Here is a 13,924-nt window from a genome sequence, read left to right as displayed (position 1 = left end):
CTATAGAATTTGTAGGAGTTTATTAGAGAAAATTCCTGAACATAAAGATGAGGCACAGTAGTTCTTGGAAGAGGATTGAAAGTAAAATACTTTCCTCCCACTGAGTGAGCAGGACTCGATAAACTTCCACTTTAAGGGAATGTATCACATTGACATTTATAATGAATTTCTAGTACAATTTCAGTGATGATGAGCACCACGCTTTAACATTTTTCTACTTTCTCCAAAGAAATAATTGTCCAAATTCTTACTTTTTAAAGGTCAACTTTAAAATTTACATATATATGATGAAGGATATGTTTCTCATTATGGTTGTAACAAATTACCACAAAGTTAGTGGCGTAAAACAACACCAATTTATTCTTTTTCCGTTCTGGAGATGAGAAGTCCTCAACTCAAGATGTTGGCAGGGCTGGATTCCTGTCGGAAGCTCTAGAACATCCATTTCCTTACCTCTTCTAACTTCTAAGGGCTCCTGTATTCCTTAGCTTATGTTCCCTTCCTCTAACTTCAGAGCCAGAACTGTAGTATCTTCCAACTTTTCTGAGTCTAATTAATGCTTCCTTCTAGTAAGGGCCCAGAGATCCTTCACCACATCTAGGGAACTTTGTAAGTTCCCTTTTATGTATAAGATGACATGCTTATAGGACATGGATATCTTTGAGAGGACCATTATTCTAACCACAGTACATTTTTTAAAAGTGATATCTGTGTAAACACTGCTAGGTTAGAACATAGGACATTACCAGAATCCCAGAACTACTAACTTGGAGCATTGATTACCACTATTTAGGGCTTGGGCTGATGGAATACTCTTTAAAAAATCTTGGAGCTGGGTTGTGGCTCAGCGGCAGAGCACTCGCCTAGCACGTGTGAGACCCTGGGTTCGATCCTCGCACCACATAAAAATAAATAAATAAAATAAAGGTATTGTGTCCAACTATGACTAAAAAAATAAATATTAAAAAAATCTTGAATGTGGTTTTATCCAGGGTACTTGTCACTAAATCCATAAATACAGCTGTAAATGCACATCAACAGATCTGGCACCTTTGAACTTTGGACTCTGTGCCAGTGGTGTGGAAAGCCCCCCGGGGGGTGGGGTGGTTGTACAGACCTGGAGTCACTAGAGCTGGAAATTCTTGACATGTGCATATCTGCTGTGCAGCTCCTAATCCATTGATTACAATTTGTATTGATTTTAGGAACGGCATCAACTGCAACTCCAACTCCTGGAGCATGAAACAGAAATGTCAGGGGAAATCAGTGATTCTGACAAGGAAAGGTAAGAGGAAATGCCCTTTGTCACGTTATGAATATCAAAGGGGGGTACGCCCTGTTCTTGTGGGCTCATTTGACCCTTGCGTTTTCACTCATGTGGTTTTCACTTACTAGAAACTTATGCAAGTGTGACATTGGATTGAGAGCTTCCAGGGTGGAGCAGGTTCTTTTAGGCACTTACAGCCACCTTTCCCCTGCACTAGTTGTTGGGCACACTGGAGCCCATCAAAGATGCCGAAAGTGCAAAAGTTCAATCTATAAATGTTCTCCCGAGCCTTGAACTCTGCAGGATGCACCTTGTTGATGAGAAAGCTCATCAACTGTGACTAATACTGTTTGTCCTGGAAATTAATTTTAAAATGTTTTTTTTTTAAACTTCCAAACCTTGGATTGCCCTTTGGCTATGGGCATATAAAACCCTGGATGGAAAATACGGTAGTCGTCCACTTTCCCTCTAGATATGGAAAGGCAGAGCAGTAGCCCTCCCATGGCTGACCCTTGAAGGAAAGGAGGCTGGAATATTGGAGCACTTTGGTTGAGTTACTTAACTTCCCTAAGGCTCTTTACTAGACTGTCAAATGAGAATTCTTTTTTTAAAGACGGAAAGGGTGATAATGTTGAAAGCATGGTCCCTCTTATTGGATCACATTAGGACGGAACTTTAGGCCATACTTCCCACCACTTAGTATACGCTGAAAAAATACCTGTTTTCCTTCCTCTTTTTTAATGCTTTAGTTGTAGATGAACATAATACCTTTATTTATTTATCTTTATGTGGTGCTGAGGATCGAACCCAGTGCCCCACCCTTGCTAGATGAGTGCTCTACCACTGAGCCCCAGCCCCAGCCCCTTCCTTCCTCTTATGTAACTTCAGAGTTGTCAAGGTTATAGAAGTGTTTTGTTTTTTTTTTAACTGTAGTATTGAGGAGGGACCTGGCAGAGCTGGGAGGTGCAGACTACCAAACCCTTCCTCTAATGCTCATGCTGGGGGCCCCCAAGGCTAGAGTCATCTGGGGCTCCTTTGGTTTCTTTGAACCAAACAAAGCCAGAGAATCATTTGTGCTGTTTCAAAACAAAAGGATGAAATGCTCGGTGACCTGAGCGACTCTGTTTTGATGTGGAGAAGGTCTTTCAACATGTTCTCTGTTTATCCCAAATAAATTATGTGTAGGCTAACTCTGACTCCAGCTTTTCTAGGACTCTTGCCCTGGATTTCACATATTTTATTGTGATGCTAGACTCTCCCTCTCTGTCTTCCTAATCATGGCAACTGGATGCTCCAATCCCATTAACCCTGACTACTGTCTTTTCTGTATTTCTGGATACATCTTTCTATACTGCATGTTATATTTCCTTTTCTGCTATCATACCTGTAAGTGGAAAAAAAAATTCTCTTTCCCCTGAAGGTGTAGCAATTGGCTTTACATAGGATAAAATTTGAAAGTGGGAGCTTGGCGAGTCCTGTCTTCCTTCTAGTCATCTAGGTTGTGCACTGTAAGAAGAACCTGTCTTGGAGTTTCTTTGGCAGTATTTCTACAAAGCGGTGACCTCCTGTGGACTCAGTTGCTTTTTTCTCCCTATGATAGGTATCAACAGCTGGAGGAGGCATCAGCCAGCCTGCGAGAACGGATCAGACACCTAGATGACATGGTGCATTGCCAGCAGAAGAAAGTCAAGCAGATGGTCGAAGAGGTAAGCAGCAGCGCAAAGCCTCAGGACCAGGAGTGCTTCCTGTGGTGGGGAGACTTCAGCCCTAGAATGGATGTGGCTCTCTCAGCAGTTTCCTCTGGCTCCCACATGAACTTACCCAGGCAGGGATTTCTTCATATGTCTGGTGTGGACTGGTGATTCTCCTTCTAAAAGAGGGCTTTCTCCACACAAAGTATTGCAGTTAGAAAGCTGTGAAGGCAAGTGGGTTCATAAACGCACCCAGTCTAGGAGGACAGAGATACCCTCGGTGGTGTGAACAGAGAGGTTGACTTGAGCTCAGGGAGCTGCAGCCTCCCAGACCCGCCTGCCTCTCCCTCCCAGCCGCCACTGATGTCCTTTCTCCATGTCTGAGTGCCTCTTCCTGTGCTGCTCCTCACACTCCCTTTCCGTGTCTGGTTCTCTCTTTTCTCCCAACTCCCGGTTTTCTCTCTCACTCCTGTTCTTCATGCTTTCTTTTTTCTGTAATCCTTTCTCTTTCATAACGGTCTCTATAACATGAAATGAAGTCACATATTTATTCTTCTGGGGATGTTTTACTTTTTTTTCTAAATGAGAAAAATCAGGTAAGTTGAACACTTTCCTCTCTCTAAGAGGAAAGAAGAGATCTTTGGGCTTGGTCAGGGTTGTCCATCTCTCTCCCTCTTGTGCTGACTTGATAGAGGAGAGTCCATGCTGTCGTAAAGCCTGTCACATATTATTGTAGTTTGATAGAAAAAGAACAGTCAGTGCTAATGGGGTTATAAGAAATCCCTTGGGTTAAATTCTCTAACTTGCAAAAGAGAAGAAAAGGCATTAATTCAATTCAACATTTGTTTGTCACTGGAGAACTGAAAAAAAAATTTTTTTTTGCCTAATACTAAGCACAACCCTAAAGAGATATCTGTTTTATTAGTGAATTATTAAAATTAAAAGTTTACTTCTGATAAATAATTCATACACATGATAGACAACATTCAAAGTTTATGTGTTTTATTAACCCATAAAATGTTGGGGATGTTAGTGTGGTGGAGTTAAAGTCAGTGAATTAGAAGGATGAGGAGGGACACTCTTTTTATTGGCTATAGGATATGCACACATGTCACCCAGATAGAATTTTGTCCCAGAAGAGAAGCCCAACCATATCGTGTGAATCATGTCTTTTATGAGCTTGCACAAAAGTCTCTGGGGAGAAGTGGAATCAGTTAAGGAGAAGCTAGGCCATACCTTTGTCTGATTTCTACCCCAGGCAGTGGCCACAGGGGTGGTTCTGGCCTGCCATCAGCACCAGGTAGATCTCAGAGGTATTTCCCAAGGGGAAGCATCACTTGTTACAGTTCCATCTCAGTGAACCTTGGCTTTCAGGGCATACTTTTTCTGCATTTGAATTTCACACACTGGAAGTCTGGGGCAAAGGTGATCTCTTGTTGTCTCCCATGGGACTCCTTACCTGTGAGAGCTGCATTTCTTCCTCCTCACTGCAGGAGACTATGCTGTTCTCATGTGATGTGTTGGAAACCATAAAACAAAACTTCACACTGATTGGCTTTTGATGCAGTTAAATCCTTATCTGTAAGGGTTTTAGAGTGGTAGCAAAATTAGATAGACTTTGTTATAAAGACACTTGAAAGGAAGTATAGACTTCTCTGCTTTGTAACCTGCCAGATTAGAAGGAAGGTACCAGTTTGAATGAAGTGGGGGAACGTGCATGTGCATACACACGATTATGTCTCAGTATCTGAGACTTTTGGCTCTAGGATTCCCCAAAGATACCAAAATCCTTGAATACTCAGATCCCTTGCATACAATTTATGTGATCCTTCCATGTACTTCAGATGATCTCTAGATTACTTATAATACCTAATGCAGTGTCAAGGCTATGTAAATAGTTTATGCAGTGTTGTTTAGGGACTAATGACAAGAAAAAAATCTGTACATGTTCAGTACAGATGCAGTTTTTATTTTTTTAAATATACTCAATCTGAGGTTGGTTAAATCCACAGGTGAGGAGACAAAAAGCCAACTGTGTATTTGTGTATGTGTAGGGGAGCATGTACATATCAATGTCCATGCTGTGTTCTCTCTGCATTCAGAAAGTCCACTCATAAGGATGGTGCCTTTAGAGTTGGCGCCACCTAGGGGCTGTCTGGGTTTTAACAGTGAATGGAGAATGCTTTTTTTTCCCCCTGAATTTAAATTACCTAAATCAAATAGTAAAAATGATTGTATTTTTCTAGTATACCATTTAACTTCTACAACAAAAGAATTGTTGAAAAATCTCAGCTCTGTATACATATATGGAAATACATATTTTTTTCTTAAAGTTAGAAACATGGAAAAGCGGCATTGACAAATGAGCACTTTCAGAAGAGCAGGACCAGGTTGGAAGGAGTTGAGGGTTCTGATAATGGGGGCATTGGTTGGAGAAGTTGGGGAGGACATAACCAAGGAGCACTGTGAGAGCTGTGCTCTTAGAAAGGAGCTCTTATAGAAGAAGAAGTATATTTTTTCTGTATTATGAGGCAGAGCCAGGCCAGAACCACTGGGTGGCACTTGCAAGAAAAAAAATTTCAGTGCTTCATTCAAAATATAGAAAATGTTTCTGATATTGGGAAGGTATGTAGCCCTTCACCAAGGGTGTCTTCCTCATGAAGTAAGAAGTCGAGTGAGGAGCTCTTCAGTGTTCCAACAGAATTCTGTGTTCTGTCATCTGAAAGGCTGTGTGGAGGAACTCCAGTACCTTTATATAAAGAATTTTTTGTTGTTTACTATGATGTGCCCCTTCTTATGATCTCAGCATTATTACTTTGCATAATGAGTGAAATCAGCTAAACCATAACTAAATCCCTCCAGATCACTTGGGCCAAGTTTTGAAAAATCTAGATGACTGAATTGGTCAGTGTGAATTCTTGAATTCTGGCTTTAGAAGAGAAGTGTATTTTTATCTGTAAACACCTGCTACTGAAAGAGAAAGAGAGAGGAAAGAGGCCAATTTGGCCTAGGATAGAGCCAGCCTTCAAGCAGATATTAGGGACAGTTTTCTTTCCTTCATGCTGAATCTGAAAGCGTGTATGTACCACAGCTCCACCTTTAGCAAGGATGGGAATCCAGTTTCCATCTACCTCTAGTGTCACTTTGGTCGTAATGTCTATGAAGAAACTTATTAATTTGATTGGCTTTTTTTTTCAGCACAAAATGTCCAGGTACTACTACTGAGGCTCTTGGGAACCTTAAATATTAAACAATCTATCTTTTCCACCCCTGTAGGATATCATCTCATAATAATAGTGGTAATGATAGTAATCTAAATAAAAAGTGACTGGCCCACATTTTATAGTCCTTAGCTCAGTAATGTCATAATTTCCATTGTGTGGGACAGTCAGGACTGTACTACATCAGAAGGGTTTAGGGTGGGGAGGGGACCTTTTGCAATATAGGATGAGAACATATTTTTTTCTTTTTTTATTTTAATTTGTTACATATAACAGCAGAATGCATTAAAATTTATATTACAAATATAGAGCACAATTTTTCATATCTCTGGTTGAACACAAACTAGAGGCACACCATTTGTGTCTTCATACATGTACTTAGGGTAATGATCTCCATCTCATTCCACCATCTTTCCTATCTCCATTCCCCCTCCATTCACCTTCCTTCCCTTTGCTCTATCTAGAGTTGAGTACATATTTGAAGGGGTCAATTCATTGGAAAAAAAAAAAAGCAAAAAGAACAGTGTCTTCTGAAAAGTGTAGGGTAAGTACCTGCACTAGTCTAGGTCTTTCTACAGGATTATGTCATTTGTCATGGAGGTCAAGCTTCTTCTTCCCATCACTAGCTCTCTTAGCTGATTCTGGGTCTGACAAAAATAGTATGCAAAACAACCATGACATCAACAAAAGCCCCACCTGTGCAGACTGGGTACTGTGGGCCTTTTAGGCTGCTTTTTTACTCTACAAGTGATTCCAGACTGCAGCCAAGGTTGAGACCCATGCCCCGGATTTTCATAGCAGTGGCCTGACTCCCCCTGTTGGGTTTCATGTTTTTCATGAATTCAGCCAGCCTCCCTGGGAAGCTCCTAGGCCTGAGGGGGAAAGCTGCTGGTGAACTTGGAGTAAGAAGGTCTCCATGGAAGAAAGCCCAGGGGACTAGTCACCAGGGATTGGAGCACTAAAGTGAGAAAGCTGGTCCAAGTCTGAAACTATCCAGGTCCTGTCAGGCAAGCTTTGTTTCTTGCCAACCCCTAAATCCTGGGTCCTGGGAGGATTCTATAAAAACTTGTTCTTAATGCTTTATTGGCCTGAGGGTATGCAGATCATAACATCTTTCTATAGTCATCCAGATCAATCCTGGAGGGGTGATATTACAAAAGGGACTGAGATGTCCTTGTTAAACAGAGAATAGAGACTGAAGTTTACAGAATCCAGTCTACATCATGTCTTTGGAGGCTGGGAACCTAACACTTAAAATAGAGACTGAGTGGTTCTCCTGGATCCTTTTCCCACTGTGCACATCTGGGTGTATCTGCTCTCCTCCTGGTTTAAACAATCTTTTTCTATTTATCAGAGGACCTTACACTTGGCTGTACTGTACCTCTTTAGAAAAGAGACACACAAGCTAGACTTGATGCACACCTGTAATGCCAGGGATTTAGGAGGTTAAGGCAGGAGGATTGCAAGTTTGAGGCAGCCTGAGCAACTTATCAAGACGCTGGTCTCAAAATAAAAAGTAAAAAGGACTGGGGATGTGACTTAGTGGTAGAGTGAGCCAGGTTCAATCCTAGTACCGCCAAACAAACAAAACAAACAGAATGCCTTGGTGAAATCATATTAACAATGACCATTTCTGAAGTGGAAGACACAGCAAAATGGTTTCTCAATTTCTATCCAATGTTTTTCAAAGTATTTGCTAACCATCTCTTAGACCCTTTTCAGAGTGATGATGCCCTCATCATAATGTGATGACAGTTCCTTGGGGAAACAAACGGAATGGGGGTGGGGAAGGGGGACGGACGACGTGTGGCTCTTCAGAGAGTAGCGACTTTGAGTTTCTGGTTCTTTGGCCAGTTGGCCAAACAGGGCTTCCCCTGTCTGTTCTGTGTGGAGCCCCCGAACTTATCTCCCCAGTCCATGAGTCACAAGTACCTCTTGTGGGCGGAGATTGGAGATTGTTAGGGATGATAATAAAAAGTAACCTGAAAAGTTATTCATTTCATTGTCTATAAAATGAGTTTAATATCATTATCTAGCTGAGAGGTTTTTGGGTAAGAGTTAAATGAGATGATGTCTAATAAAGCATTGTGTTAATTGGAACACAGGGAATGCCCAATAAATACTAGCTGCTGCTATTACTATTACTGCTGGTGAATGTCTTCCTGCTGTGTACACCTACAGTAAAGGGAAGTGACTGAAAGCAAGTGTAGCTGATTAAAGTACTGGCCAATACTCAGGGCTGCTGTTTTTTCCTTTTGGAGGCCATGTAGGCCAAATCAGATCTTTTGGTACTCCACTCTCTTTCCTTCTGGGCTCTGTGCTGATCTTTAGCTTAGCCATCAGACTATTGAGTAGAATATTTATATGCAATGCAATTTTTAAAATTTAAATTCTTCCCAAGAAACTTCCATTTTAATTGGCTCAACTATTTGCTGTCACAGTTCATTTCAAAGTTGTTGTGGTGCACTGGAGTGTGCCACACAGAAACACACTTTGGCCAAATGTCCTGTTTAGAGGATTCTGTTTCCCGTCTCTGATAATCAGCCAGGTTGGGGTAGGGGAAGGAGCTGTAGTACTAAGCCCTCATCCCTAATCCGCTCAATTCAACTGTCTCCAGATCATGTCGCACGAGCTCTTCTCCAGATTTAGTCTACGGCTCTTTGGAAGATGATACAGTGGTATTCTGCTCTGTGTGGAAGCGATTTCCTCTGCTGCTCCTGATTAGAAGAACCCTTGTACGCCCTCTGCAGGAAGAGGTGGTATTTACTGTGATGAGCCAAGGAACAAAAGAGGAAGGACTTTCTATTCAAAAGAAAATCGGATCCTGTGGGGGCTCTCATTTGTGAAAACACCCACATACTGTGACCTCAACTTGTACATCATAAAACTGCAGAGTCCAGAGAAATCCGAGATCCACAGAGCACTTTTTAGACATTTAGGTTCTCAGACATCAGGAAAGAACCACAATGAAAAAGACTACTCACCATAATTCAGGAAGTGTAGATTGACCTAGGATCTTGGAACATGAATCCTTTCTTATGGAAAAGCTGCGGTGGACACCAGATATAGGGATGGGAAGAGAACTTGAAGAACTTCAGTGCCCTGAGAAGGAAGTGTGCCCCACTGGATCACACCTCACAAAAGACAAGCAGTGCATGTCCCTGTAGTGTGATTGCATTTGGGAAGTGGCCCCCAGGTGTCCTTTCCGAATGAGTATCAACACTAGTAGGCTCTCTCTCCTTGTTTGTTTAAGAAAAGTTTATCCAACCTGGGCATGTTGCCGGATTGGACAGTTCAACAAACCTCGTGGAAAGAGAAGTATGTCTGATGAAACTATTTGGCTAAAATATACTGAAGTGAAATATAGCTCACGTATACTTTATTTTTATAGAGGTCTTTCTGGACATCCACAAGTGCTGGTTTTTCATCAAAACTTAACAGTGTTGCTGGGAACTAGTTGGTCGTAGCAGCAGCAGTCTTGTGAAGGGGGTATTAGCTTCTGTAAACCAGTGGACTGGGCAAATGGAGGTAGTTCATGGGGAGGCCCACCATGCCTCTGACACTGGATAGTTCTCTCCCCTCACATCTTTGTGGAAAAGCCAGGTAGGCAGATGTTTTCTTGTCTGCATTTGCCCTTAGTCTTTCATTTTGATATTTCTATCCGGTCCTTTTCCAGTCATTCCCTACTGGCTTCAGCCACTTCTAAAATTAACTGCTACTAAGTAGCTGCAACCAGTTTACCCTGTGCCTGGTGCTCCATTTAAACATGGATCCCACACACCCTCCTGAGCATCCAGAGTTCCGCAGGACCTGGAGTAAGCTTGAAGAACAGCTCACCTGGACGCTACACTATGGCGGTGACTTATACTGTTTTCAGGAATTCCTCTACTCGTCCCATGTTTTTCTAAGTCTCTGGTGGAAAAGTCTCTGGCATTTGTTCTAGTGGAATAGATTCATTACCCACTTTCAAAAGGTGTGATAATCGGAATGAAGGGAGTGCCATGACCTTCAGAGATAGTGGAGCACCAGCTGAGTGCCCCAGGAGGTGGGCTCCCCTGTTTCTTCTCTCTTTTGGATATGGACAGTACCTGGAGGCCAGACAGGCCTTGTTTTGTGGAGCAGATAGTAGAGATCCAAGTATTTCTATTAACCTTAGAGTACCTCCTAAATATTATGGCCTAGAGCCTCATTATACCTTCCTCTCATCCTGGCCGTGGTCCTGGGCTAATTCATGATCTTCTCAAGTCTGCGTTCCTTCCTCACACAACCGGTATTCAGCTGCTCTTCTCTGTCTTTTCTGGTGTCCCCCAGTTCACCTCTTTCTTGCCTGGGGATGTGGTAGGAATTTGAATTACTGCCTAGCAGAACCCGAGTTGTGTGTTAAAACGCACCCCACCCCCAGCCTCCCTCGCCCTGCCCTTAACTGCCCTTAACTGCATCTCTTCTCCTGTCTGGATGCTCCCACCCAAAGGAGGTGCTCCTTGATAGTTTGAGGCAGAATTTATTTATAGTATATGAAAATGTTAGAGTTTTGAAGTCTAATGTTAAATATGGTATTTAGTTTCATCCTTGTTTTAAAAACCTTAATACTTTATCCAAAATGCAAAACTATTAGAAGGAGCATAATTGTGTGAACCTTTGTTCTCTACGTATTCTTGCAAGAACTATCACAGTGCACTTGATGATAGAGCTTGATTAATGTTTTCATGGCACCAGTGTCTTCCCTAGGGAGAAGGTCTTTTCTTTGTAAATGTCACTGAATCCATGTTCTCTTTATTGAACTTGTTTCTCATTTGCTTTGAACTATTCTCAGAGACCTGGCTGACCAGTTTCTGTCCCTAGGAAGTTCATGAGGCTGAGTAGTTCATGTTCCGGGTCCCTACCAGCTGTTGAGCATGTCTCTTTTTTCAAGGCTGTGTATACAGACCTCACATTCCCACATTCACCCCCTCTGAGTGGTATCCATTACTCTATTTTGTAAGTCCAGGAAACTGAGGCTTACAGTCTTAGAAAATAAGTATAGAGAAGTCTCTCAACAAATAATGGTGGTGCTGGTTCCACTCCAAGGTCTTCGACTCCAAAGCTAGCTTCTTCTCAGTTTTTTGATTGGGAAAAAAAAAATCAAGCTAAAGAAAATTAGAGATAACAATACTCCACATACCATTTTCTAGAATTAAAAAATGCTGACATTTTGACATGTTTTTGTTTTTATTTTTTTAAATAAAAGGAAACATTGCAGATAAAGAACAGGTTCTTCTTTTTTTATTATTCCATCCAATTCTATCCCTTTTCCCACTTCTACCCTTCCTTCTCCTTTAGAGGCAATTTGGTGTCTATCCAGGCCATGAATCCATACTTTTAGTACAGAGATATGTGTTTATTATTAGTATATGGCTTATTTTGTGTTGAAAATTTTTGCATAGATTTTAATCTATACTGTAGAAAATAAATCATATTATACACATTTTGCAACTTACTGTGTGTGTGTGTGTGTGTGTGTGTGTGTGTGTGTGTGTGTGTGGTACTGAGGATTGAACCCTGGGGTGCTCTTCCATTGAGCTATATCTTCAGCCCTTTTAAAAATTTTGAGACAAGTTCTCACTAAGTTGTTGAGGTTTGCCTTGAAGTTGTGATCCTCCTGCCTTAGCCACCTGAGTTGCTGAGATTACAGGTGTGTGCATGGTGCCCAGCTGCAAATTACTCTTTTTTTCTTGTTTTGTTTTTGATGTTATTACATATACATTTAAATTATTTATTTCATTGGCTGCCTAATATGTTTTTATCTGAATGTATTGTAATTTGTCTAACCTGTTGATAGACATTTATTAGTTTCCCAGGCTTATTATTCAACAAACTGCATCAAACATTCCTCCATCTTCTCTAACTGGGAAATACCCTTGCAGGAGGAATGGCCAGGGCGTGGGGTTGATGCAGCTTAGCTTTACTGGATACTGCTCATGTGCTTTCCAAAGCATTCCTACGTTACGTCATATATGAGAGGGCAGAATTCTCCAAATGCTCAGCACCACCTGGCACTGTGTAGACTATAATTTTGTCCAGTTATGAAATAGCATCTCATTGTTTTAATTTTAATTTGCGTCAGCCTGACTTCTACCCATTCCAGATCTCTTGACTGAGCGACTTTTCATAAGCTCCTTGACCATTCAGGTGTCCTCCTTCATGTATATGGGTGACAATACATCCTCTGTTCATGTTTATATTAGGTTTTTATCTTTTCTCCTGCTGGTTTGTATATACTCTCCATATTATTAATATTAATCACTTATCAAAAACATTTGGGTGACCTAGTCAATGGTGCTTGTTTGTGGTGTCTCATATTGTATGACTTTTAAATCTTGGTAAAGTTATCAGTCCTTTTGTGCTATGTTGTGCATCTTGTTTGTTGTAAAGATATTTTCTATAACTGTTTTGAAGTTTTGTTTTTCTTCTTTAGGTCTTTAAATATGCCCCATGTGCCCATCCCTTCCGTCCTTTCCCTACTCCTTTTTTTCATGTAGCACTTATTGCCTTCTAATGCACTTTGTACTTCTCCTGTCAGTTTTACTTATTTATTTTGTTGTTGTCTCATTGCTAGAATGTAAGCTCTGTGCAGGCAGGGACTTTTGTCTGTTGTGCTCATGGCTGTATCCCTGATACTTGGCATGGTCACTGCCCTGTAGTAGGTGTTCAATAAATATTTATTTGATAAAGAATAATTCATGTGGGATTTATTTTTTTGTATATGGTATGACTAAGGCATCTTTTTTTTTCACTCATGAAAGCTTATTACTCAAAACCATTTTTTTTAATGTCACCTTTGTAAAAATTATACTTCTTTGCCCTGTGCCACTGTCTTTGAATACTTCTGTCCTCCTGCCCCTCTGCTGAAGTCTAAAGGACAACCCGGGCCTTTGCTTAGTGGGAGTGGGATTGAGGCAGAGCCAGGAATAGCACACAGGGAGCTCTCCTCTGGTGGGACAGTCAGTAAACACGGAAGAAGTACCTTTTGTGAACGGAGTCCAGAAATGGACGTGAGTTCCTGCTCTCAGAGGACTTTCTGGCTGACATTTCAACTCCTCAGGTCTGAGACAGAATAAGTGATACGCCCAGTTGTGAGCTTTGTGTACTGGGAACACAGAAGCAGGACTGCATAGTGGTTAAGTTTGAAGGCCCTGAGTAAATGAAATCTGGCTTTGCATCCTGCCTCTGCTCCTGATTGGGCTTTGTATCTTGAACAAATGACTTATCCTTTCCAAGATTCTGATGCCTAATCAATAAAATAAGAATAATCATCATAGGCCTTCCTCCACGGATGATTATAAGGTGGCTGTAAGGGCCACTGAGAGCATGCATGCCAAGTGCTAATAGCATAGTGCCTATAAATCAGTACTAAATTTGGTGTGGGCGGAGAGACTTCAGGGAGGAGGTGGTGTTGGACTGGGTCTTGCAGGATAGCTTGAATTTTTCGAGGCAGGAATTGAATGAGTGGGAAGGGTTATACCAGACAAGATATAGAATAAATAAAAACAAAAACATGGAGGCCAGAAAGCATAGGGTGCGTCCAGGGAACACTGATCTAGTTTGACTGGATTAGAGGAGAGATTGCTAAATGAAGAGGCTGGAAATGTAGGTGGAGAGTAGTTGTGGTAGGTGGTCAACACCAAGCCAAGAAAAATCGTCTTTATTACTTTGCTCATAATTCCTCAGTGGCTCCCTATTTCCCAATCATATCTGAGTCTCTGATT

General features: G+C 41.4%; 1 protein-coding gene across 2 annotated transcripts in view; it reads left to right on the top strand.

The window, feature by feature from the left end:
* Myzap (myocardial zonula adherens protein) overlaps positions 1 to 13,924 on the top strand; it is an 86,562-nt gene that overhangs the window by 40,886 nt on the left and 31,752 nt on the right. The window contains exons 9-11 of one of the 2 annotated variants that reach the window (XM_078049558.1): positions 1,206 to 1,285; positions 2,868 to 2,973; positions 8,797 to 12,895. In XM_078049558.1, the coding sequence (XP_077905684.1) occupies positions 1,206 to 1,285; positions 2,868 to 2,973; positions 8,797 to 8,850 (240 nt within the window). In that variant the 3' untranslated portion in view covers positions 8,851 to 12,895. Of the gene's footprint in view, positions 1 to 1,205; positions 1,286 to 2,867; positions 2,974 to 8,796; positions 12,896 to 13,924 lie in introns of those variants that run through there. The other variant, XM_078049557.1, reaches the window with a different exon arrangement.

The sequence above is a fragment of the Ictidomys tridecemlineatus genome, chromosome 5 (assembly GCF_052094955.1).
Source record: "Ictidomys tridecemlineatus isolate mIctTri1 chromosome 5, mIctTri1.hap1, whole genome shotgun sequence".
NCBI lineage: Eukaryota > Metazoa > Chordata > Mammalia > Rodentia > Sciuridae > Ictidomys > Ictidomys tridecemlineatus.
Note: the sequence above shows the minus strand (reverse complement) of the source record. Positions and strands in the feature narration are given on the sequence as shown.